This window comes from Eubalaena glacialis, chromosome 4 (genome assembly GCF_028564815.1).
Source record: "Eubalaena glacialis isolate mEubGla1 chromosome 4, mEubGla1.1.hap2.+ XY, whole genome shotgun sequence".
In the NCBI taxonomy this organism is placed as follows: Eukaryota; Metazoa; Chordata; class Mammalia; order Artiodactyla; family Balaenidae; genus Eubalaena; species Eubalaena glacialis.
In genome coordinates, this window is record NC_083719.1 from 119,566,972 (window position 1) to 119,594,509 (window position 27,538).

A 27,538-nucleotide genomic window follows, 5' to 3' on the forward strand; every position below is an offset into this window, starting at 1 on the left:
AATATAGACTGACTTTCAAATACTACAGTGATATTACAAAAGAATATTTAATGATGAAGGAAAATTCCACTATGTAGTGAGTGAAAAAGGTTATGATTTGTATTCCCCCAGAAGGCTGGAAGGATATCTGAAAGATGGGATTGTGGTGGTTTTTATTTTCTTCTCTGTATTTTTGTCAAGTTTTCTCCTTGTGAACCTAGGAATCTTAGAAAAAAGAATTTTTAGGGGGCTTCCCTGGTGGCGCAGTGGTTGAGAATCTGCCTGCCAATGCAGGGGACACGGGTTCGTGCCCCGGTCTGGGAAGATCCCACATGCCGCGGAGCGGCTGGGCCCGTGAGCCACGACTACTGAGCCTGTGCGTCTGGAGCCTGTGCTCCGCAACAAGAGAGGCCGCGATAGTGAGAGGCCCGCGCACCGCGATGAAGAGTGGCCCCCGCTTGCCACAACTAGAGAAAGCCCTCGCACAGAAACGAAGACCCAACACAGTCAAAAAAAATAATAAATTAATTAATTAATTAATTTAAAAAAAAAAAGAAAAAAGAATTTTTAAAAATCGCTCTGTGCTGTTTATTATTATGAAAATGTTACTTTTATGCTTGTCTTATGTATAAAGTATACTTTTTTCCCCCCAAATTTGTATCTTGGTTTTCAGAATGTCAAGCTTCCATTCATCAAGGACTTTTCATCTTATGAGCCATTTGTAATCTACGTAATAAGGCATTTATGAAGTGCCAGCTTGCATGTTTAAATATTATGGAATGCAAAAGGATGTGCCACGGGCCTTCCTAATTAAAAGTTTACCAAGTGCCTGTAGACTGCTGCTTTGTTTGTCCTCGTTCCTTCGCATCTTCCCTTCCTTTTCTTCTTTCCCTTACTTTTAGTACCCAGCACAATTTGATGCATATAGTAAGTATTCACTAAATACCTGTTGACTTCAATCCATGAGAATGTATTATAGTATTGATACAATATTAATTATATTAATTCAGAGAATAAGATAGTAGATAAAAGGCATTATCTTGAGATGGAAGAGATCACCTACTTCCAGAGACTTCTTAGGAAGCTTCTGAGATGAAACTTGAGCCTGGCCTTGAAGGATAGGTAAGAGGTAGATGGGGGAGACCAGGACTTGGGAGAAGGGGTGGAGATGGACTCTCATGATTTGTTGTTTCCCTGGGGAACTTGTTTCACTTCCTGGAATACATCACCTTCTCTGGCCAGGAGGTCTCCTCTTGCTCTACTTCCTCTACCTGGAATGCTCCCTTCTTCTCAGCTCCCCGCTCAGTTTAGGTAGTCTGTCCTAAGGGGAGTTTGAGTACCTCCCCTCTCCCCCAGTTAGGTTAGTTTCCCATGAATACGAGATTCCTCTTTCATGACACATTTTGTAATCACATTTTAATCTTTTTTTCTTTTTATTTATCTTTCATATCTTACATATAGTTATACTTACATATAGGTTAGAGTCAGATAGATCTTATAGGCTTATTACCCAAAACAGCAGTCTCCTGCTTACTTGCCTGCTTCTTAGCTCTTTCTTTTGCTGTTTCGCTGTTACCTGTGAAGGTAAAAAACATTTATAGGGTGTTACTTCTTGATTTTTCAGTTTTCAGGGTTTTAAAATTTTTTTTAATTGATTTACCACTAGGAGATTTAAGGATTTAGCTCTCTTTTACCACCCTCCCACAACTGCATATACTCCCATTTCCTGTCTCTCCATTTTTCTAGTATAGTTATATCCATAATGTAGTTAGATCAGTATTCAGTATTTACAGTAATATGTTGTATGCTGTGGTTACTTTTCCTTGCCTGACAGTACCTTATTTTCCCTAAAGTTAACAAATTTTTTTGTTTGCCTAATTTTCTATGTATATATCATAAATTGCTTATAACATGAATTCATCCTCAGACTCTCACTTAATAATCTTAATGGTTTTTTTGTTTGTTTTTTTTTTTAGATTTATTTATTTATTTATTTATTGGCTGTGCTGGGTCTTCGTTGCTGTGCGCGGGCTTTCTCTAGTTGCGGTGAGCGGGGTCTACTCTTCGTTGTGGTGCGCGGGCTTCTCATTGAGGTGGCTTCTCTTGTTGTGGAGCACGGGCTCTAGGGGCGCGGGCTTCAGTAGTTGTGGCTCGTGGGCTCAGTACTTGTGGCTCACAGGCTCTAGAGCTCAGGCTCAGTAGTTGTGGTGCATGGGCTTAGTTGCTCCGTGGCATGTGGGATCTTCCCAGACCAGGGCTCGAACCCGTGTCCCCTGCATTGGCAGGCGGATTCTTAACCACTGTGCCACCAGGGAAGCCCCTCTTAATAGTTTTTTTTTTTTTTAATAGTTTTTTGATATGTTCAAACACATCAGGTATTTTATTGATTTCATTGTTGGGGGGTGTGTATGTGGCTCTTTCCTGGTTTTTTGACTTGTTATAGAAGGCTCTTCTCAAGGTCTGCTGTTAAGTTGTTATCCTAGGCATTTCCTTTTCCAACTTTTTTAATTGAAGCCCTTTCCCTTGATTCACATCTTTTTTTTTTTCTTGGTTTATTGTCTCATATCCATGGAACATACACTCCAGTATCTTTCTGAGGAAGAATGCATAGGGGTTAAACTTTTTTTTTTTTTTTGATCTTCACCCTTACTTCGAGTTCTGGGTTGGAAACATTTTCCTTTAGAATTTTGAAAGCCATTTGTTCCATTGCCTTCTAGGTTCCACTATTAGGAAGACTGAAGCCAATTGTGATGTCTGATTCTTTAAATGTGGCCTACTTTCTCTGTTTCTCTGGAAGCCTTTAGGAGCTTCTTTATGTCCGCAGTGTTGTTAAATTTCACTATGTTGTACCTTGGTGTAGATCTGTTTACATCTGTTTTGCTAGGCACTCAGTGGGTCCTTTTGGTCTAGAAGCTCACGTCCATTAGTTCTGGGAAATTTTTAAAAGTATTTGTTTGATTTTTTTTTCTCTGCTTTAATTTTTTTTTTCCTTCTCTCCTTGGATCTTGGATCTTTTATACTGATTCTTTAAAATTGTTTATTATTTATTTAATTTTAAAATATTTATTTATTTATTTATTTGGCTGTGCTGTGTCTGAGTTGCAGCATGTGGGATCTAGTTCCCCCACCAGGGATCGAACCCAGGCTCCGTACATTGGGAGCACGGAGTCTTAACCATTGGACCACCAGGGAAGTCCCTTAAAATTTTTTTTAACCTCTTCTCATATTTTCACCTGTTTTTCTCTACTTTCTATGAGAGATTCTCAATTTTATATTCTAACTCTTTGATAAAATTTTAATAATCTGTTATTTTTAATTTTCAAAAACTCTTTAATTGTCCCTACCCCCTATTTTAGTAGCACACTGTCCTCGTTTTATGGTTTTAATTTTTTTTCTCATTTCTCTGAGATTACAGGAAGTTTTTTTCTTTCTTTTTAAAGTTTACACCTTCCTGCATAGTTCTTTCCTCCGTGTTGCATTTATTCTCTTTGCTTTGGTCTTTTATGACCTTTTAGTTAGAAGTATGTGGTGATCTCTGCCTGCTTGGTTAAGAGTGCACAATCAGTAAAGCAGTTTGGAAGCTCAGTATGCTTGATGGAACTTCTTGCGGGGGCTTCTTGCCTTCTAATTTAACTAGGCTGTTTCTCTGAGTGACAGTGTTCTTAGATCTTTCTTCTTGGGCTGGTCAGTTTCCCCAGAGACTAGGCCTGGCTGTTACTGTTCTGGGAGCTGATTGGCAGAGGAAGACTGGGATATCTCAAGGTTTAATACATAAACCTCTCACTTAATCACTCTTTTCTGATAAGCTGTTCTTTCTCCTAAGCTCCGGTGTCTCCAGTCCAGATCTCTCCACCTCAGTCTCTCCAGAGAGAGTCTTCTAATGGGGATTCCGGGAGCTGTGTTTGTTTTCCTGGGTCTCCAGGCTTCCCTGGTGGAGCAGTGGTTAAGAATCCGCCTGCCAGTGCAGGGGACACTGGTTCGAGCCCTGGTCCGGGAAGATCCCGCATGCCGCAGAGCAACTAAACCCGTGCGCCACAACTAGTGAGCCTGCGCTCTAGAGCCCGTGAGCCACAACTACTGAGCCCACATGCCACAACTACTGAAGCCTACGCACCTAGAGCCTGTGCTCCGCAACAAGAGAAACCACCGCAATGAGAAGCCCACGCACCGCAACCAGGAGTAGCCCCCACTCGCTGCAACTAGAGAAAGCTCGCACACAGCAACAAAGACCCAACTCAGCCATAAATGAATGAATGAGTGAATGAATGAACGAATAACTGGGTCTCCAACTTCCCTTTCTGCTTTTAAATCTCATTTTCACTCTTATTTCCGCTGGTACCTGCTACCACTGATTCTTGAGCCTTTGGAGGGTATAGTGCAAGACAGGTTGATTTTTCTGCTTTCTGGATTAGGATTCAGGTTTCTTGGGTCTGCTGTGTACATTGTCTCCTGTCTTCCTGCTTCTAACTTGCAGGATTTTATTGCTGCTTCGTCTCCTGTTAATCGATTTTGAATTTTTTTTTACCTCAAATTTAATAAAACTTTAATAACATTTACATTTGAGAGGATTTTGGAAGGTATAAGAGGCAAATGTGTGTGTTTAATCTTCAACTGGAAAATTATGATTGTAATTACTTCTTTTGATGGTCTTTTCTTTGGTAAGCTTTAGACTTAGTGAGGTAAAAAACATCAGTCATGGCCTGACATGTTCTTTGAGTGGTGTTAATTATAAAATGCAAGCAATTATACACTTGCATATTGGAACATTCTGTGATGGGGTGAAGGGACAGATATGAAATGCTTAATGCATCTCCCTCTTGGTTCTCGTTCTTGCAGGAGAAGGGGACCTCATGACCAGGCCTAAGTTAAGGCAGCCTCTTGAATAGAATACCTTTCCGCATCCGTAATCTCTATCCCAGTATGCTGTATTCCAGGCATCATCATCATCATCATCATATAATAATAATAATAATAAGCAAGCATAGCTGAGAGAGCTCTGGTAGCTCATGGGGCTAGCAGAGCCAAGCAGGCTGCAGTCAGCCTGAGTCTCTGGATTCTAGGCATGTCTGTCACTTTCTGGGGCTGTACATTTGACTCTACTATCTTATTATTATTTTTGAAATTATAATCATGCTTATTTTTCAAAAATATTTCTTTATTTTTGTCTGCGTCGGGTCTTAGTTGCAGTGTGCGGGCTTCTGTCTAGTTGTGGCACATGAGCTAAGTAGTTGTGGCGTGTGGCCTTAGTTGCCCTGTGGCATGTGAGATCTTAGTTCCCTGACCAGGGATCGAACCCATGTCCCCTGCATTGGAAGGCAGATTCTTAACCACTGGACCGCCCCGGAAGTCCCTTTACTATCATTTTAATGTAGAATATTCCATTTTTTGGATATGCCAATTGGTAGTTTTTAGAAGGGAAAAACTTCCTAGGAATTAGTGTGATCAATCAAAATACCAATTTTCCTTCGTACGTACCACAGACATTTACTGAATACCTATTTGTACCCAATACACTATGCTAAGTGTTTTATTTCCTAAGAGCTGAAGGTTGGAGAGGTCTGTTTCTCCTTTGTGTTTCTTATACTCTTGTTACCATTTCTTTTTAAAATAGGTAACTCTGGAACCATAGTGTTGATACATGTAATGCCTAGTACTTTATGAAGCATGAAGTAGTGATGGGGATGCCACCTGCTGTTGATCACTCATGGAATCATCATCACTGTCCCTTCCACAGATATAGCAGTCATCTGCGTGTGGCTCCATACCTAGCCTTATATTATTTGGTGATTTGTAAAGTAATATGAATACTTTAGATAAATGTGAACTAGTAAGTCAAGATGGCATTAAGATTAGCTGCCATTTCTTCAGGTAGGTTTCTGTTAAAGCTACACCTCCAAGCTTGCTTTAGTCAACATGTGGTAATAAGGTATCCATGATATGCTACTCACTGTTAAGTGCTGGGGTGAATACAGCAGTGAACCATGTGAAGGTCCTAGTCTGCAGAGGGCTCACAGTCTACACTGTTAACCCAGCAAGGGCTCGTGTGCCTGTGGCACAGAAAGCCAAATTCTGCCAGCGGGTGTTTGCAGCAAAATAAGGGTTTATTTGAAGGTGCCAAGCAAGGAGAACCGGGCAGCTCATGCTCAAAAGACCCAAACTCTCTGATGGCTTTCAGGCAAGGGGTTTTTTTTTTTTTTTTGGCTGCGTTGGGTCTTTGTTGCTGCACGCGGGCTTTCTCTAGTTGCAGAAAGCAGGGGTTACTCTTCGTTGCGATGCGCGGGCTTCTCATTGCGGAGGCTTCTCTTGTTGCGGAGCACGGGCTCTACGTGCACAGGCTTCAGTAGTTGCGGCACATGGGCTCAGTAGTTGTGGTGTGCAGGCTCCAGTAGTTGTGGCGTGCGGGCTCAGTAGTTGTGGCTTGTAGCCTCTAGAGCACAGGCTCAGTAGTTGTGGTGCACGGGCTTAGTTGCTCCGCAGCATGTGGGATCTTCCCGGACCAGGGATTGTGTCCCTTGCACTAGCAGGCAGATTCTCAACCATTGTGCCACCAGGGAAGTCCCAGGCAAGGGTTTTTAAAGACAGGTGTTAGGGAAGAGGATCGTAGGATATGTGATCAGCTCCTGGACCTTCTTCTGACTGGTTGGTGGTGAGGTAACAGTGATACTTTTGGAATCTCAACCTTTTCGTTACAACCAGTTTGGGCTCTACTGCCACAAGCTCATAGTCACTGTGCTCCACAGGTGAGGGTCTTAGTTGCTGCTGAACAACTCAAAAGATATGCATCAGATTGTTATCTATATCCCTTCAGGAGGAACTAGGAGTCCTGTGACTCTATTGTCCTAATCATTAAAGGCTTGAGCCTGCTCTTTGGAACTTTCGGGATGGCCTAGGAGACTAAAGCCTTTCTTTCTGCAAACAAGAAACAAAGGACAGGCTTCCCTGGTGGCGCAGTGGTTAAGAATCCGCCTGCCAATGCAGGGGACACGGGTTCGAGCCCTGGTCTGGGAAGATCCCACATGCTGCAGAGCAGCTAAGCCCGTGTGCCACAACTACTGAGCCTGTGCTCAAGGGCCCACGAGCCACAACTACTGAAGCCCGTGTGCCTAGGGCCCATGCTCTGCAACAAGAGAAGCCATCACAATGAGAAGCCCGCGCACCGCAACGAAGAGTAGCCCCCGCTCACCACAACTAGAGAAAGCCTGCGCACAGCAACGAAGACCCAACGCAGCCAAAAATAAATGAATAAATAAATAAAATTAAAAAAAAAAAAGAAACGAAACAAAGGACAAGAAGGGACTTTTGTACCTGGGAAGGCCCCACAGGGTCCTGCTTGGTTTCATTCCCCCCTTTTCTTTGATAGCCCTCAATCCTGAGAGGAACAGGGGCAGAACCAGAAACGAAATAAAGTTTTGGAGAGAGATTAATCATAAACTGAGCAGGGGAACTCAGTTTTAGGGGGACTCGGTTTCGTGAATCCTCTGCCAGTCTCCTTTTCTCCCCTTCTGGAACTGTTAGTATGATTTACATACAGAAACATGCACAAATCATAAATGTGTATTGTAGTTCAGTGAATTTTCACAAGCTGAACATGCACATTAACTAGTACCCAGATCAAGCAACAACATTACCAGCACTCCAGAAGCTCCCTGCGTGTGCCCTTCCAGTTGTGCCCCTACCCTGGGTAACCACTCAGCTGGCAGACTAGGTTTGCCTGGTTTTGCTCTTTACATAAGTGTAATCGTACAGTAAATGCTCTTGTGTCTGCTTTCTGTTGCTCAGCATTATGTTTATGAGATTCACCCTTGCTGTTGTGTGTTGATTCATTCACATGGCTGTATAATATTCCATTGTGTAAAGTTATAATTTAGTTACCCATTCTGCTGTTGATGGGCTTTTGGGTAGTTTCCAATTTTATGAATACTGTTGCTTTGAACATCCTGGTATGTCTTTTGGTGAACATGTGTGTTTCTGTCAGGTTATATAACTAGAGTGGAATTGCTGGGTCATAGAGTATGTAAGAATTCATCTTTAGTAGATATTGCTAAACAGTTTTCTAAACTGGTTCTACAAATTTACATTCCCAGTTTGAGAGTTCTGGTTGTTATGTACCCTCAACAACATTTGGTATTTTCTGCTTTTTTATTTTAACTATTATCTGTGGTTTTAATTTGCATTTCTGTGATGACTATTGAAATGCAGCAGTTTTTAAATATGTTTATCAGCCATTTGGCTATCCTCTTTTGTGAAGTGTCTATTCAAGACTTTTGCCCATTTTTCAGTTCGGTGTTTTCCTTTTTGTTATGGCTTTTTAGAAGTTTTTTTTAATATATTCTGGATATGAGTCCTTTGTCCAGAAAATATGTCTTCTATTCTGGGTTGTCTTTTCATTCTCTCAGTAGGGTCTTCTGAATGAATAAAAAGTTCTTAATTTGAGAAGCACATGTGGGTGAACATCTTCATGTCTTTGTGCACAAAAAAGCTAACGATAAATGACGAAATTGATAGTTCACTTTTGAAGATCTGTAAGATGGATATGTACTACTTCTGCAGGGACTTGCTGATAAAAATATGCCATCCCTTGTGATGACCCAAACACTAAGCTGACCACAGAGTAGAAAATACTGACATATGAAAAACAAGTAGAGCCCAGAAGAAACCAGTTACTGTACCTAAGAAAGAATTTCCTTTGGCATTTTATTATAATGGTATATAGGACTAGTGCTTCTATCAATAGATTTAATGGAAAAGTTGTTTTGTCCATGTTGACAAATGTTGATCTTAATGTACATAAAGCATCATTTAACAAATTTCATCAAATTAACTTTTTAATATCCCAAATTATCAGCCTAAATAATACTATTATGACTTAAAATAGCAACCAGTCTTTCTAGTAAATTAATGAAAAAATGGAAGTGTTCTTTCAGGAATATTAAGGGGAAATAGTCAAATTGGCATGTAATAGTGCCTGGTAAAATTTCATTGAATGAAATCATTCAAATTTCTGACTATCCATGAGGAAGGCTGTTGTGGGCTATTGCAGAAGAAAAGGCAATGGAGAGAATGGAAAGCATGAATCACAACATATTTACATCTAATTCTACTCCTGTAGCTTATGTATCTACATTAATAGCATTTACTTTTTTTTTTGGCTGCACCGGGTCTTAGTTGTGGCATGCACGATCTAGTTCCCTGAACAGGGATCGAACCTGGGCCCCCTGCATTGGGAGCGAGGAGTGTTAACCACTGGACCACCAGGGAAGTCCCCGCATTTACATTCTAAGTACTCTTTCTGCAGTACAGCTGTTTTTCAGAAAAGTTGTACAAATCAGACTAATTTAAATATATTGCTAGATAGGCATGTAGTTTGATGATAGCCTTGCATTGTACTGATTTAAAAGGGTTGACTTCTTTTGTAATTTTAATATTGCATTATATAATTGTTTTACCAGTCAGGATTTTAGGAGAGACGTATATATGTATGTATGCTATATATGCATCCTAAATATATGTATCTTTATATATATGTTTTTATATGTATACATTTACACATACATGTATATGTGTGTATTAGTGTGTATATGTGTGTATAAAATCTTAATGGAGAGTAGAAATGTTCTGCATGCCAAGTCCAAAATCCTTTCAGTTCTGTTGTGAGTTTATAAATAGGAACAGATAATTGTAAAAAATTGTTCTTGAAATTTAAAAGAACCATTGAATAGATGCCAGTTGTAGTCCACATTCTGTTGGGACAATTTTTTTTTTCATAAAGTGTTGCTTAATGTATCATTTTAAGTGGTGAATAATTAGGAGTTCATTTTTGCTTTCATGATGATATTTTAGAGCTGTAACGTGTCTTAGAAGAGGACAACATGTAGGGTTTTAAAAACACAAACAGTATTTACCACTCATGGACTAGATTTTATGTAAACTATTTTAAAATGAATCTGGTCTAGCTCCTATTTTCATATTGTTTATTCTGTAAACAAAAGATGAACTGTCCTGTCAAAGGCAAGGGGAACAAGCCAGGTGTTTAGTCTCCAGTTCAACTTGTCTTTGCTAGGACGTTTAATTCCTTCTCCAAGTAGGTTCTGGAGCGCTGAACTAAGAACTGAGTTTTCTTATGGAACCAGAAAGTGGAGAAGAGGTAAGACTCAAGTCATGGATTGGCTAGTACATAGTTGGATGCTACTTCTTAGAAGATATTATGTTCAGGGGCAGAGAGACTTACCTATTTGAAAACCATGTGATTGTTCCTTATTTCCCCAATCTTTATAAAATCATGAAGCATGGCAGGGGGTGGGGGGGCACTTATCGTTAACCTGGAAGGCTCTTGGCTGTAGATTTTGCTGAAGCTAGGTGACAGAAAACACTGGGCAGCATTTACTAGACAGTGCCTTGGTGAAGCCATCAGTGGTGAAAATACTTGGATGTAAGATGTGGATCCCAGGGGTTGGCAGGTTGATGGCAGTTTTCTGGTGCCACCCAAAAATCTCACAATGCCACTATCATAGCCATAGTTGGCTAGTTTAGTGCCTTCATGGATGAGGAGTTATTTCTCCTAGTGCCTTGGCTTCTTAAGAAAGTTGGAGTTGGTGATGAGTGGCTACTATCTTGCCTTCCTCTTTTCTCTCTGGATGGTATGCCTTCACTTGTTATTTGGACCTCAGGTGAAAAAAAGAAGAAAAGCCATCAAATTGGTGATCATAGTTTGTAGCATTTGCTCTCATTTCTAAGGACTAACATAAATACTGAGTTAGAATATTTTCTCTCCTTCCAAACCAGATTATATTCATCAGTTGTATTTATGTGTGTTAACGGTGATAACCACAAACATCTTTAAATAGAAAGCTTTACGAACTGCTGGCCTTTCTGAGGAAATTTACTGTAGTATACTTTTCATCTCTTATTGCCATTGTGTTTTTAAAGCATTATTCTAATTACTTTGCTTTGGTGAATTTTGATTTTTAATTGTGTTTTCATTTTGCTGTTAAGAGGATTTGCATTTATCTTTTCCCTCTGCCATGAGAGCTGCTGTTGGGGTTAGTCTAAATCCGGTGGTTGTTTGTTTTTAAAGTTATCTTTAGGTAAACAAAGTAGAAAAAAATCATGATGTTTATTCTCAGCTCTTAAAACAGATTGTTAGTCAAACTACCTTTTAATTTCTTGATCCTAATATTTTTCTTTTCAGGAAGAGAATATTAAGAAATTTTTAAAAAATCATGATGAGGTTACAATTCAGTGTGTTATTTTTCTTTTTTATTTTTATCCATTCATATATATGTGTTCCGTGTTAAGCTCTGGAGATATTGGTGGGATCAGGACCTATCCCCTCCCATTAAAGGACATAGACATTGATTTAGCAAGGAAATATTGATTTGGAATAGTCAATTTTCAGTGTCATTTTAAATGAAATGTGCATTATATAGATTTGCAGTTTTAGAAAATACTTTTTTTGAGATGTAATCCACATACCATAAAATTCATCTTTTTAAAGTGTACAATTCAGTGATTTTTACTGTGTTCACACGGTTTTGCAACCATTGCCACTGTCTAATTCCAGAACATTTGAATCACTCCCAAAAGAAACATGGTCCTATTAGCAGTCTGTCACTCCCCTTTCTTCCCTTCCCCAGCACCTGGCAACCACCAGTCTACTTTCTGTCTCTCTTGGATTTACCTTTTCTGGAGACATTGTATAAATGGAATCATACAATGTGTGGCGTTTTTGTGACTGGCTCCTTAGCATAATAATGTTTTCCAGGTTGACACAGGTTTTAGCACGTATCAGTACTTTACCGCCTTTTTTTTTTTTTTGGTTAGGTTGATTTATTCCTATCCATCCTTTTGTATGGATATATCATATTTTGTTTATCCATTCATAATTTGATGAACCATTTGACTATTATAAATAATGCTGCTATGAACATTCATATATAAGCTTTTCTGTGAAAATATGTTTTCAGTTCTCTTGAGTATATGTCTAGGAGTGGAATTGCTGGATCCTTTTATAACTCTGTGTTTAACTTTTTTTTGAGAAACAGCCAAACTGTTTTCCGCAGTGGCTGTACTACTTGACATTCCTACCAGCAGTATATGAGGGTTCTAATTGCTCCATATATTCAACACTTGATTTTTTTCCTTTTTTCCTTTTTTTATGGCCATATTTATCCGTGTGACGAGGTAGCTTGTGGTTTTGATTCGCATTTCTTGATGACTAATGATGTTGAGCGTCTCATGTACACTGGCCATTTGTATATCTTCTTTGGAGAAATGTCTATTAAAATTAGATTGTCGGGGCTTCCCTGGTGGCGCAGTGGTTGAGAATGTGCCTGCCAATGCAGGGGACACGGGTTTGAGCCCTGGTCTGGGAAGATCCCACATGCCGCGGAGCGACTGGGCCCGTGAGCCACAATTGCTGAGCCTGCGTGACTGGAGCCTGTGTTCCACAACAAGAGAGGCCGCAACAGTGAGAGGCCCGCACACGGCGATGAAGAGTGGCCCCCGCTTGCCACAACTAGAGAAAGCCCTTGCACAGAAACGAAGACCCGACACAGCCATAAATAAATAAATAAATTAAAAAAAAATTAGATTGTCTTTTTATTGTTGAATTTCTCTTTGTCAAAATTACCTTATATAAATGTCATCCCCTAATTAATTGTAATTTAGCAGAGAACTATTTTTTTTTTTTTTTAATTTATTTCTGGTTGTGCTGGGTCTTAGTTGAGGTAGGCGGGCTCCTTAGTTGCAGCTCGCCAGCTCCTTAAGTTGCGGCACACATGCTCCTTAGTTGTGACATGCGAACTCTTAGTTGTGGCATGCATGTGGGATCTAGTTCCCTGACCAGGGATCGAACCCAGGCCCCCTGCATTGGGAGGTGGATTCTTACGCGCTGCGCCACCAGGGAAGTCCCGGGAGAACTATTCTTGAATGTAAAGAATTTGGTGGTGGTAGAATATTTTATATTCAGTATACTATATACAATTAAAAATCTACGAACTGGTGGTTGCCAGAGGGAAGATGGGTTGGGGGGCAGGTGAAATAGGTGAAGGGGATTAAGGGGTACAGAGTTCCAGTTTTAAAATATAATAAATAAGTCACGGGGTTGTAATGTATAGCATAGGGAAAACAGTAAGTAGTGCTGTAACAACTTTGTATGGTGACGGATGGTAACTAGATATGGTGATGATCATTTTGAAGTGTATGTGAATATCGAACTACTATAATGTATACCTGAAAGTAATATGATATGATATTGAATGTCAATTATACTTCAATTACAAAAAAACTATAGTCTATATACAATAGAAAATTTATAGTCCTCACAAACTTCGGCTGTTTCTGAACAACACAGTAAAATAGCATACTCAGTTGTTTACCTAAAGAAATGTGCTTGTTTACTTTCCGGTAATTATACTGTCTCATTTGGTGGGATTTAAAGAGTACACAGAAATAGTGGGTTGGTAATGAGAGGTTTAAAAAATTGCATTTTAAGTAAAAGTTTTAGAAATTAACTCTAAAATTAGAAGTGGTAAATAGCATTTAAAGCTAAAGTTTAGGCTTTTCTGAGACTGTTACTAACTTAAAGAAGGGATTTAAAACTTACCAGAATTTTCTTGCCATTTAAATAGGACTCACCCAAGAAAAAAATGAGTGGTGAAAATACTTGTAACTTTATGGACTTATTGGATAAGTTCAGCATTATTTTCCACATATTTGTTGTGTTTGTGTGAACTATGAGGCATATTTTGATACCTCTTCTCGTGGATTTATGAGTTTTTGGTTTTTCTCTTTGTTGTTTAGTAGGTTTTTTTGTTGTTCTCCCATTCTTAGTAAATAGAGAGAATCCAAGAATGACTTTTACGTAAGTGCCTTTAGGTACTGCCATCCTGTACAGTTGTAAATGTTGACCCTTACTTAGGCTTAATCCTAGCCCTTGCTCTTCTATTGCTTAAAAACAGCTTATTTCTAAATTGAAGAACATCTTTAGAGCTACTTATGGGAGGGCAGTGAGGAAGCCTTCTTACTGGGGTGGGAGCTCAAATAAGAATTTAAACCTGTAGGGTTTACGTGTCTTTAAACTTGTTAATTCAGGTTAGCTTCTATTAGAACTGGAGCTATGTATGATTTCTATATGGGAGATTCTGTTGTCCAACGAAAACACCATATACTTATTTCTAATAGCAACAGTATGGACAAGATACAGAGGAAGGAAAAACATCCTTTATTTTAGATGTGCTGTATTTCACAGGCTAAATCTAGAGGACAAAGCATTTTTAGCACCTATTTGTAGGTAATTTTTTTTTTTTCCAACCTGAGGGCGATCAAGGCTAAGAAGTACCATAGGAGATTGTGACATATATATAAAATGGGAATGTAGAAGAGTTTTAGGGTTCTTCTGGGGAGCCATAACAGAGTCTGCTCAGAGTATAAGGAGGAACGCAGGTAATCAGGAAAGTGGGAGTAAGGGCACTGTCCGGGGAGTGGCAAAGAGAAAGACCATCTGAATTTTCACATGATTGAATTATTCCTTTGTCCAGCAGTGGAGACATAGTTTTGTATTAAACTCAGTATTTTATATGGCATGTATAGGTAATTGTATAATTCTGTTTGGAAAAACTACAGTTTAAATCTTATTTGGAGTTAAGTAAAATTGATGAGAATTGTTAAAAAAAATTATGTGACCGAGAATAATCCAGAGCCGCAAAGGTATTTATTATCTGTCACAATTACACAATCAAAGGACCACCCCCCCACCCCCCGCAGTAGGGAGAGAGCAGAAAGTCCCACCACTTTTCAGACTTGTCTCTCAGTATCCCCTACAACCAGGAATCTGTAAAAGGTAGGTTGCACTCAGGCTTCCACTGACCCAGTTGCTAGAAGAGACTGGGCATCTTTCCAACGCCAGCCCCAAATTGACAATGACACTTATTCTCTTAGCCTTGGGAGAGCCTGAGGATCCCTGAACCCCAGGGATATGGCAGGGAGGGCCACGCAGGAAAGGTTCCTAAGGACAGAAAAGGAAAACTTTAAAAATACATTTTGGGGGACTTCCCTGGTGGTCCATTGGGTAGGACTCCGCAGTCCCAATGCAGGGGGCCCGGGTTTGATCCCTGGTCAGGGAACTAGGTCCCGCATGCATGCTGCAACTAAAAGATCCTGCATGCCACAACTGAGACCTGGTGCAGCCTAAGTGAATTTAAAAAATAAATATTTAAAAAAATACATTTTGGAACCAAGTAACCAATTTCATAGCCTTATAGATAAGGCCCACTCTAGTTCTAGTCCTCCCCACCTTTTCGCTCCCCCCCGCCCCTGTTGGTGAGTGCCTGGCTTGTTTGGCTGGCAGAGCCAAATTAATGGCAATAGATGCCCCCAAAGTGTAAAAAGATGTATAGTTAGGGCTTCTGTTGTATAACAAGTTATTATTCACACAGATGGTGGTCACTAAATACTTCTTGAAGGTGATTGCCTCTTTCCCTCCCGCATCGTAGTGTTTCATTTTAAACACCTGTCTTGGTGGAGCCTAAATTTATCACCAGCATTATAGAAAACACCAGAGTTGGGAACCCTGTACAGTGAGGTCCTGGGATCATCCCAGTGTGTGGAGCCTCCATAATCATAGTGGGTGTTTTTTGTTGGTTATGTTTTTTTCATATGATTCTGAAGTGGTGAATTTTAATGGAGTAAAAATTTTCATCTGGAAATGTTTCTTTTTTCCTCATCAAAGAGAAAACAGGGGTTTCTGAGCCAATTGGAATTTCTTTGCTCTGTTATCTGTTACCCTGGTGTGGAATGATCAAATTTCACATTTCCATGTTGCTAGGAGACAGGCAACCTATCTTGTAGATGCAGGCATTAAAACTCCTTTATGTTTTATTTCTTAGGATTCTGTATTTCTTAGAATTCTCATGCTTTCTTTCTAAAACCTAAATTATGCAGAGGCAACATGATTGTTTGACCAAGCTCAGGAAATAAAAGAATTATCAAATCAAAAATACCAAGCTGGAAAAAAAAATATCAAGCTGGGTTTAAATAAAGAACATGACTGGCTACAGTAAGTTAAGGCAACATTCTTGAAAGTAAGTCTGTATTTGCCTCTGCTTTTGCTGCTGACTCTTTTTGCTGCTTTTTGCAACTTTTTTTTTTGCTGCTTTTTTGTACTTTTTGCAGCACACAAGAGTGGTTAGATAGGAGTAGGCTGAGAATACCCTGTCTAGAGAGCTACGGATGATGTTAAAAGTATTCCAAGTGAACATGGCCCCAGGAACTCTATTTAAATAATTTACTGATTTGGTCTCCCAGGAACATTTGGATTTACTGTAGCTATTTTGTCCTTTCCTTTCTTTTGAAAGGAAAATTCATCTTATGTTACAATGTAATTATTTTGGGAATGCCTTAGGTTTAACATTAGATAACTAGGGTTCAAAAAAATGTGCCCAGATGGTAGATGTTGATGAAAATTTGGGAGAAGAATTCATTTGAAGTTGAATGCTTTGCAGTATTAATCAGAAGGGTTTGTTGGCTTCCGATTTTGAATAGCATAGAGATTGGAGGCTGAGATATTACTTTAATATCTACTTCATGTTAGGACAGGTCAGGCTTTCTCTTTTTCTGTTTCAAGATAGAGTTCTTTGCAGCAGTTGGTTTAGAGGGGTTTGTATTTTACAACTGGCTCAGTTGGCTCTATATATCTTGATGATACACAGCTGGGACCCAGACCCCCAAGTCAGTTACACTGATAAATAACTCTGTTAGTACTTTACAGATTGACTTCCATTCTCAGCCACTTCATCTTTTTTTTTAACGTTTTTAATTTTTTCTTTAAAATTCCTTTGTAAAATATAGACACAGAAAGCTGCATAAATCATATATATTTATATAACATTTACTAAACATTAATGGAGTTGACATTCACAAAACCAACACCCAGATCAGGTAGCAATACTTCCATCACCTCTGAAGCGTATTCCCATCTGCCCACCAATAGACTGACTCTTAGCCAGTTCATCTTTTAAATGAGCTGTAGTCTGTCGTGACAGTGGAAAAATTAAATCACATGTCTTTGTTTATGAAGATGAGTTGCATAAACTATCTAGACTGGCAATGGCAGGAAGACACTTTCAATGTCAGTTATCTAAAGTAACTGGAGCTGTAGATTTGACTAGTGAGAAAGTTACTGAGATACGGAAGAGGAAGATGTATTGACAGAGGTTATATGTAGAATTAGGTGGAATTTTATGTTTTTGTAAATATCTCAATTATTTAAGATATAATTTTTATGCACAAACTGGATATAATGGTAAACTTTGCTTTTACTGTGACTTGTCTTTACCTTAACAGATTGTTATTATTATTCTTCTAACGGAAAAAATTAAGTGATAAATGTTCATTACAAGAAATTAGAACGTACGTATACACAAGGAAAAAATCCCCTCTAATTGCATCTCCTGAGATAACCAGTGTAAACTGTAGATGTCTATCTTTATAGACCTGCTTTCCATCACATATCTGTCTTTCAAAACCAAATTATATGGTTCATACAGTTTGGTAAACTTAGCTTTTTTCATGTAACAGTACAGCACGAATATCTGTTCAAGTCATCGAATTTTCTTCATTTTCATTTTTGTGGTTACTTAGTAATCCTTTGTGAGATGAACTGTAGTTTATTTAATAAGTCCCCAATGATTGGTATTTAGGTTGTTCCTAATTTTTGCTGCAATAGCATTTATGGCACCTTTTTTGCCTCTGTCTGATTACTTCCTTAGGATAAACTCCTGGGAGTAGAATACTTCGTAAAGGATTTGCTCATTTTAAGGCTTTTGAAACACATTGCAAAATAGCTTTCCAGAAAGGCTATTCCAGTTTTCGGGTTGTCCTCTGTCTAACTGGCTTTATGATTGCATTAAAATGTGAAATTTTTATTTAGTTGCAGAATGAAGAAGAGCCTGGAGAGCCGGAACAAGCTGCAGGGGACGCTCCTCCACCTTACAGCAGCATCTCTGCAGAGAGTGCAGGTAGGTAACAGGGTGAGGTGACTGCTGAGCTCTTGAAATGCATTAGCCAGAGACTTTTGTCTGCTATGTATTTGTTGGTGTTTGTGTTTGCTTCAGCTTTCCTTAAGAAGTCTTTGATGTTATTTTTTTATTTTATTTTTTTTTGACGTTATTTTTAGTTTGTAGTCTGAGGTGAAAAAAAGTCACTGTTCTGAAAAACAGATAAAACCCCATTCCAATGTGGCTTTTTTATGGAACTCAGTTTCATTCCAACAGACTCTTAATATAAAGGAGGTAGAATTCAGGAACCAGGTGATCACCTGTTTTTCTGTTGCTGTTCTTTTTGTAGTTTCTACATTAGTTGTTTTGCTCTTTGATTCTAGTACCTATGACCTGGAATATAGTATGTTAGATTTCTTTTATGCTAATAAATTCTTAGTAAAAAATACTAGAAGTCTCCCAACTCTTTCATTTTGTTTCTCATAGTTTAAACCATCCTTAATTAACCTTTCGTCTTCCCATCTTATGCCAGATTATCTTTATAATTTGCACACGCATGTTTAGAAGGGATGGGGGAGAAGAAAGAAAATTGCAATAGTTCAGGACTTTTGGTAATTAGATCTTTGTGATAACCAGTTCTGCTTTAATTACTGAAAATTGACCAGTTTTGATGGAACCTCTTCCATATTCTCTGAAACAGAACTGTAGCATAGTGGCAAGTACTTGGCCGATGGTTAGAAGTAAGAGTGGTGCACACATGTTGGTAGGGGGAAAAAAGGCACAAGTCACTATTTTGTATACTCACTTTACCTGTTTTAATTTGTGGTGTATAAATTTGGACAGTCTAACAAATATTGGATTTTTGTTTGTTTTGAATGTACTAAATAAAATGGAAAAGATTGTCATTAAACTTTTCATGGAAACTTAAAATTATGTGAGGTGTCTATATTGATGGATCCCGTTGTTTAAAAATCCGTTGAAATAGGGAAATAAAAATGTTCTTGATATCCCTCAATTTAAGGTAGTAAGGGGAGTTCCCTGGTGACCTAGTAGTTAGGATTCCGGGCTTTCACTGTCATGGCCTGGGCTCATTCCCTGGTCGGGGAACTAAGATCATGCAAGCTGCGCGGCGCAGCCAAAAAAAAAAAAAAAAAGTTTTCCTTAAGGTAGTAGGTATCAGTTTTTTGTTCATGTATTCAGCATTACTGTGGCTATGGGCGAATTCAGATTGTACCGTTCAATTTGTAAATTAACTTTTAAAAGTAAAAAGAAATTTTTAAGGAAATTATATATACAGTGTTTTATAATATATACACATACATGCATGTATATATGTATGTGTGTGTGTAATGTACGTAAAATAGTTATTTTGACAGAGAGAAAAACAAGTTTCTTGAATTGGATTAGGTGGCAGCTTTAGTTTCAATAACACAATTTCCTAATTTTCTTCTAAAACCTTTGATATTTTATTTTTCCCATTTAGATAGATAGGCGTTCCGTCTGGAATTGTTCTTTCTGTGTAGTGTGAGGTAGTGGTCAAGGTTGTTCTTCCATATGGATATCCATTTGGTCCCACACCATTTATTGAAAAGACCATTCTTCTTCCACTGCTGTAATGTCACCTTTGTCATAAATCAAGTGACCGTGTGTGTGTGTGTGTGTGTGTGTGTGTGTGTGCATCTGTTTTCTGGACTAAATATTCTGTTCTTAGGTCTATTTATTCATCTTTGTGCCTGTGCTTAACTGTCTTAATTCCAGAACTTTATAATCTTGATATCTGGTAATTAGGTCCTTTAGCCTTTGTGTTCTTCAAGATTCCCTTGATACTTCTTGGCTTTTTGTATTTTCATTTACATTTTAGAATCAGCTTGCCAATTTCCATAAAATGGGATGAAACAGAAATTCTGCTGGAAGTTTAGTTGGGATGGCATTGAATCTGTGTATCAATTTGAAGATAATTAACATCTTTATAATGTTGCATCTTCCAGTCTATGTTAAATCTCTCCCATTTATTAAGATCTTCTTTAATTTCTCTCAATAATATTTTGTGAGTTTCAATATAGAGATAATTAGATTTATTCCTAGGTATTTGGTGTATTTTGGTGCTGTTATAAATGGTCCGTGTATAATTTTATTTTCTGTTTGTTGCTGGCATATGAAAATATAGTTGATGGTTTATATTAACTATATGTTCAGAGACTTTCCTAAATTCATATATTAATTCTAATAGTTTGTAGATACTCTTGGATTTTCTACATATGTAATTATGTCATCCATGATTAAGGATAGATTTCTTCTTTTCCAATCCTTATGTCTTATATTTTCTTTTCTTTCCATATTGTATCAACTAGTAGTACCTCCAAGATAATGTTTGATTAGAAGTGGTAATGGTGGGCCATTTTTGTCTGATTCTCTAATCTTAGGGGAGAAAGCTTTTAATAATTTACCATTAATTATGATATTTACTCTAGATTTTTCATAGAGATTTGTGAGAAGATTAAGGAATCATAGTTTTCTTTTACAGTATTCCTAATTTGCTAAGTTTTTTTGTTATTAATAGGTATGTTATCAATGCTTTTTCTGCCCATGTGAAGACAGTAGAATTTTTCTCCTTTTTTCTGTTAATGAGGTGAATACTATTGATTGATAATTTCAGTAATATACTACAGTAAAATTGGAAGTTAATTAACCAAAGAGAAAAAGAAAAGAAAAATGTTAATCTTGATGAAGTACAGGAATTTTTTCAAAATTCTTAAGTGTTTTCAAAAATTGTGTAGAAATTTAATCCATTTGTAAATAGATCTTTTCTAATAATACATATTGAATCTTTTATAATAGAAGTCAGTGAGAATGAAGATGCAGTATTAAAAAGAGGGAATACAAGATTTCACACAAATAAATAATGGTTCTGTAACTGAACCTGTAATTACCTTAGGCATGTCACAGAAAACAATACATGGCAAAAATAATGTGAAAGAACCAAAAGAGCCAAAATCTGTGAGAAATGACTTTTAACTTTTTTTCAAGTTTATTTTCATGTTTATAAATGGGAGGACACCATGGTACAGATTTCCAAACACACAGGTGAATTATTTTTAGCTTAAATTTTACCTTATGCCATTATTAATATTACATGCCTTTTGTGAACACACCACATAAACAGCCAAAAAAAAGTGTTCAAAAGCACTTGGGAGGGCAAAGTGAATGTGGAATTTAAATAATTGAAAAGTGGATACATTTAAAAATCATTCCCAGTCTTATGTTCATCTTTAAACACCTTTTGATTCAATTATTGTATATGTACTGTTAGAGGAATGGCTGGTTTTTGTTTGCCAGAGTTAGCGGAAATCCTCTTTTTCCTCATTTCAACTAATCTTCAGATTATTGTGACTTCCTTTTTATTCTGCAGCATATTTTGACTACAAAGATGAGTCTGGGTTTCCAAAGCCCCCATCTTACAATGTGGCTACCACACTGCCCAGTTACGATGAAGCTGAGAGAACCAAAGCTGAAGCTACTATCCCTTTGGTTCCTGGAAGAGTAAGTCCAACTTACCATGTTACTTGGTGCTGGTTTATGGGAATTAAGTTCTTTGCATTATCCACTTTGTGATATTACTTATGATTAAATTGATCAGTAAAAGTACAGCTAGTGTTTAAAAGCAGATACATTTTCTTTTGGGATAATAAACTCTTATCTTTTCCTGAAAACGATGAGGTAAAAGATACAAATGAGCAGAAAAATCACTAGTCAAACCAGCTCATTTTCCCTATATCTCTACTACTACCATCACTTTCTCAAGTCTCCTGGCATGGCTGAAACATCTTGGAGCAGGAGCTGATTTAGGAAATCACCAACTTTGCCTTGATTCTGCACACTTAATATTTTGGTGTTAGGTAGATAGCTGCTAGGGAGTCTACGGAGAGAATAAGTAAGTGGAACTTCATAGAATTAAACTCAGAAGGGCTCTAACAATCATCTAGATGAACCCCATGCCACCAGCGGTCCAGATCATGCCATCTGTGGAGGCACAGTGAATTCAGATCCCATCTGGCCTGATGTTAATTCATGGGAGTGGGGGTGGGGTGTGATGAAAGCCAGTGGAGAATTTTGGACACTCTTGGTTCATGATGTCAGACCTGTAAGTGATACAGTTGTGTTTTCATAAATATTCATCCAGGTTGAAGCTGATGCAGGTTGGGCCCTGGGTGAGATATTGAGAGAAAGGAGAGCAGGATCCAGTCCCCAGAAATGTGGGGCAATCAGGGCTCCAGACCCTAGGCCTGGCAGGAAACTAGAGTAAAAGATAAGAACAAGAACAGAAGTTTGGTCTGGGCGGTACAATGACACAAGCCCCAGAAGTTCAGGCCTTAGGATAGTAGACTGTTTGCAGATCACATTTACTATGAGGGTTGAAACTCCTAAAACCACTGCTTGGCAGAAGTAATAGTTTATAAGCCTAGTCTAGGCTGATTCTACCTGGTGAAATGCATTCACTTCTTGTAGGTGCTAGGGAGAAACTAAGAACCCTCATGCAGCTCACTGTCTAAAGACAAAACAGTCTTAATATAGTTACCATGTATTGGAAGCAAACAACGTGGTTGGTACTGTGCTTGATGCTTACATATATTTTGTATGTTGTTTCCAGTCTTTACAATAACTTTTCAAGGTAGAGATTGTATTATCCCTATTTTGCAAATGCAAAAATTGAGGCCCGGAGAGATTAAATAATTTGCCCAAAGTCATATAGCTAATAAGTAGCATAGGTGAGTCAAACCCAGATATTCTAGACTCCAAAGTCCTTGTATGTACTCTCTAGACCTCTTGGATTATGGTAACTGTCCCATGAAATAGACCAGGAGATTAGCTCTGATGAACCACAGGACTCTTTAGAATACTTTTATTTGACAAGTGTACACATTTAAGAACTTCTTAAGGGGTTCTTTTATTCAGCCAACATGTATCGAACACTTTTTTATGTAATGTGCTATGTATTTTGCAGTGGATAGTTGGACGGCTTTGTATAAAGCAATGCTCCTGCCATACAAGAGCTTAAAATCCAGCTGGGGAAAAGGCCCACGAAGACCTATATCTAAGGAACAGCACAAGAGCAGTGAGCGTTAAGAACTGTGACTTTAACTTTGTGATCACGGGGAAGATGGGATTTGAAGTGGGCTCCGAGTTTTGATGGATAAGAACATTCCAGAAGGAAAAGCTCAGAAAGCAGATGTGAATCAGCCAGGTGCAAGGCAGGTTCTGTGGTTGTAGTAATTGGTTTTGCTTGAGCAAAGAGTTTGTGACCAGAACTGTAGGTTGTAGAATCTTCTGAATGCTAGGCTGAGGCATTTAGACTTACATGTAGGTCACACAGAATCTTTCAGAGTTTTTAAGCATGAGTATGATAAGACAAGCATGGTGTTTTAGAAACATTAACCTGGCAACAGTTTGTAGGAGGAATCCTGGTAGTAGAGATACCAAGGACAGAAAGAACAGCTAGAAGGCATTTGTAATATCATTAGGCATTACTTCCATGTATTTTTGTAGTACATCTTTGAGTAGTTATGCAAAAAACAGAATTACTTTCTATTTGGCAAAGCCTATTTATCCTACTAGTAAGAATTCATAATACTAGCTATTTCGTATTTTAAAAAATATAAAACAAACACATTCTTATATAAATTTCAAACAACAGAGGAAAGGTGTTAAATTAGATGGAAGCTGCCACTGCCACTTCTTCTTTAGTTCCCATTCCCCAGGGGAACCAGTTGACAGCTTGTTATGAATTTCCCAGTCCCTTTTCTGCGTAGGGCAAGTTTTGGTTCTCCGTAAAGTTTTATTTATTAATTTTTTTCATTTGAGGAACCCTCATTGTACTGTGTACAAGTCTACCACTTTTACTTTTAAGCATGTATTCGTTTATTTTTCAATATCTCAACACATACCTACAATTAGTTGAAAAGGTAAGCTGCATGTGTTGGTGTCATTGTTGGTCAAGATCATCTTCCTTCTAGACTTGCAACACTATGTTTTCAGGTTGGGATGGAAAGGATCCTATCTGCCGACAGGATTGGAAGTGAGTTTGTTTCAGACCTGTGTACCAATATAAACAAATGGTTATGGAGCAGTGGGCAGCGCTGTTAGACTCTTCACGTACCATTACACTATCTTCTTCCACCCCTCCACCCCACCCCACCCCACCCCACCCCAAGTCAGTCTCATAAAGCACTTGAGCTAGTCAATGGTATCTTCTTGATAGGCCCAGGATTACTAATATTCTGGGCTAAACAGGCCCTGGATTACTGATATTCTAGAATTTAAGCCAAATGTGTAAGAAAATTTTCTTTTTCTTTTCTTTATGTATATATTTCTTTTCTTTATATTTATATATATATAAAAGGAAGAGTGAATAGTTCTTTGTGAACTTCATAATTTTTGAAGTGTATTGTTAAAGAACTTGGGTTATAAAGTGAAAAATTCCTTTCACTGAGAAAAAATTATATCTTTTACTTATAAGACAAATGAAAATTTTAACATATACTTAAAGCCTTAATGCTCCTAGTTTTGAATTGAGCCAAAACAGTATATTTTCTCACTGGAACTCACTTTTGTCCCTTTCTCTGTTTTTCTTGATGTCTTTCCTTTGCCTTGAAATAATTTATTTTGAATTTACCTTTTCTTTTCATTTAGGATGAGGATTTTGTGGGTCGGGATGAGTTTGATGATCCTGACCAGATGAGGATAGGAAACGATGGGATTTTCATGTTAACTTTTTTCAGTAAGTATATACACACAGCAGAGCCACTTCCCACAAACCAGAGTGCTTTGGATTATGAGTGAATATGACTGAATTAAAAGAACTAGTTGAGCTAATACATTATATTTATTACATATATTTAATACATTATATTTATTTTAATACATTTTATTTAATGTATTACATTATATTTATTTGATGCCTTTTACTGAGATGTTCAGAGCTTAGTACACTTTTATCTTAATATCCCTTCTCTTTGTCTTCTATTTCTGTGAATACCTATGCAAAATATAATTAAAGCAGTTTTGGGGGATGCTTCATTTTTACATGATCTAAGCTTCATTTTTGCAATCTTCAAGGCCCCTTAGCATTCCTCCTACTCATTCCTGACCGTGGAATAAGAATTAAATGCCTTTGATGAATTTTGTTTTGCAAGCTTCTATTTTCTAATACATCAAAGTCAGCCCCATTTTCCCCCCTTGATGTTATTTTGCATTTAGGTTTCCATATGCCTGACTTGGAAGTGAGCAACAATTTCTTTAATTTGCTATATTAAAAAGATATGAAGCAAATGCAGTGCTTTCAGAGGTGACGTGTTACATAAGCTGTCATAATTCATAGAAGCAGGAGATGACTGACTTGAATCAGATTATTTGGGGACACTAATTTAATGTTCAAATAATGTTTATTTACTCAGGTGTAACACATACAGTAAAGGGCACAAGTCATAAGTATACAGTGTGGTGATATTAAGGCATTTTTGAAAGCATATAGCAGTAGATGTAATAATATAACACCTGATATTCAGAGACTGTGTTTTCTTGTTTACTTCTGGGAGGAAGACAGAGGATGGATGTTTTGGGGAAGTGGGATAAGGGTTTTGGAGGGTGGGCTAAGCCGTTTAAGCAGAAGCAAGTACAGAGGGCACCCTTAGGGCACTCTTGCTCCTTGGGTAACAGGACATGTCTGACCTCTTTTTTTCTCTTGGCTTTTACAGTGGCATTCCTCTTTAACTGGATTGGGTTTTTCCTGTCTTTTTGCCTGACCACTTCAGCTGCAGGAAGGTATGGGGCCATTTCAGGATTTGGTCTCTCTCTAATTAAGTGGATCCTGATTGTCAGGGTAAGTTGTGCACTAGTAATGATAGTCTGTAGAGAAGCAATAAGTAGAATAATTTTGAATATTTGATTTTTTTTTCATCTGCTTTTTGGAATCATTTAAAAATGATTTTTGGTTTGTCTTTGTTCTGGTTTCATGAAATTGAACCTAGATCAGTTGCAGTTGGTTTATGCACCCAAGTTTTGTAGTCAAATCTAGTGAACATTGGTGGTCCAAGGGCATCTATCCTTGTTCACCAGCTGCTTTCTCTGTTTTTAATGTTTGTAATGTGATAATACATGTATTTGTTCTGAAATTAGTTGTTTTTATAATAAAAGAAAGACTCTGTCACCTCTCTGGTATCTCATCAAAAGCAGACATTCCTCTCATTAATGCTACTGAAGTTTTAGTCTTTCTTCTCTCCTTCCCTCTCTTCTTTTCTCCCTCCTTCCTCCCTCCCTCCCATCCTTCCTCCCTTCCAGGATTGGTTATCAGTAGCATCATTGGTTATGCCAAAATGTTTGGAGAGCCAAAACTGTTTAACTGTTTAACAAGCCCTACTCCATTAGGGGCCATTATCTCTAAGGTAAATTAGAGAGAGATCTTCAGTGATGTAGGAGTTACCAGTTAGTTAGAATTGCATGAAGTAATTTAAAGTTGTAAAAGATCTAGTCTCTTAAAGTATCCTCTGATTTCAGATAGGTTTACTGCCATTGTTAACTTTATATATAAAACCAATGTGTTTATCATAAATTGACATTAACTAATTAATGGGTGTTGACTGAGCATTGGAGTTTTTCAAAGTTATTTATTCTAAAGGAATTGTTAACATTTTTAGAATTCCAGGTTCCTTTGAGAATCTGATAAAAGTTACAGGCTTGGGCTTCCCTGGTGGCGCAGTTGTTGAGAGTCTGCCTGCCAATGCAGGGGACACGAGTTCGAGCCCTGGTCTGGGAGGATCCCACATGCCGCGGAGCAACTAGGCCCGTGAGCCACAATTACTGAGCCTGCGCATCTGGAGCCTGTGCTCCGCAACAAGGCCGCGATAATGAGAGGCCCGCGCACCGTGATGAAGAATGGCCCCCACTTGCTGCAACTAGAGAAAGCCCTCACACAGAAACGAAGACCCAACACAGCCATAAATAAATAAATAAATAAATAAATAAATAAATAAATAAACCCAAAGCTTATTTAAAAAAAAAAAAAATTTACAGGCTTTTCTCCTAGATGGCTAATGTATACTCACCTAAAACATGGACTTTAAGTTAAGAACTCAAGCCCTAAAGAGGTTTTTCATTCCTTCTCTATAAACCTTGTTATGTTATTAAGAAATAAAATACTGTATTTAATGCTCAAACTGTGCTAAAGTCCAGAGTGTGTTAAAGCCTCCAGTAGAAAACAAGATCAAATTAGTTACCAGTCTTTTTATTTTTACTAAATTTTTAACTGAATTGAATGAATCAGCTTGTATTAGTTAGGATGGCTTTTTGAGTAACAGAAAACCTAGCTCAAAATGGCTTAGAAAAACAATGGGGAAACTTTATTTCCAGTGAAAATAAGTCCTGACACGGAGGTTAGTTAAATGTTTCACTGACATCATCGAGGACAGCTGACTGTCTGCTCAACATGTTGGTATAGCTGCTCCACCCTCAGGGTTAAGATGGCCAAGGCAGTTTCAGGCATCACATCAGAAACACAACAGTGTTCAGCAGAA

General features: G+C 38.0%; 1 protein-coding gene across 1 annotated transcript in view; it reads left to right on the forward strand.

The window, feature by feature from the left end:
* NDFIP1 (Nedd4 family interacting protein 1) overlaps positions 1 to 27,538 on the forward strand; it is a 51,095-nt gene that overhangs the window by 12,739 nt on the left and 10,818 nt on the right. The window contains exons 2-5 of the mRNA XM_061189765.1: positions 17,906 to 17,993; positions 21,382 to 21,512; positions 24,660 to 24,747; positions 25,724 to 25,848. Of these exons, the coding sequence (XP_061045748.1) occupies positions 17,906 to 17,993; positions 21,382 to 21,512; positions 24,660 to 24,747; positions 25,724 to 25,848 (432 nt within the window). The remainder of the gene's footprint in view (positions 1 to 17,905; positions 17,994 to 21,381; positions 21,513 to 24,659; positions 24,748 to 25,723; positions 25,849 to 27,538) is intronic.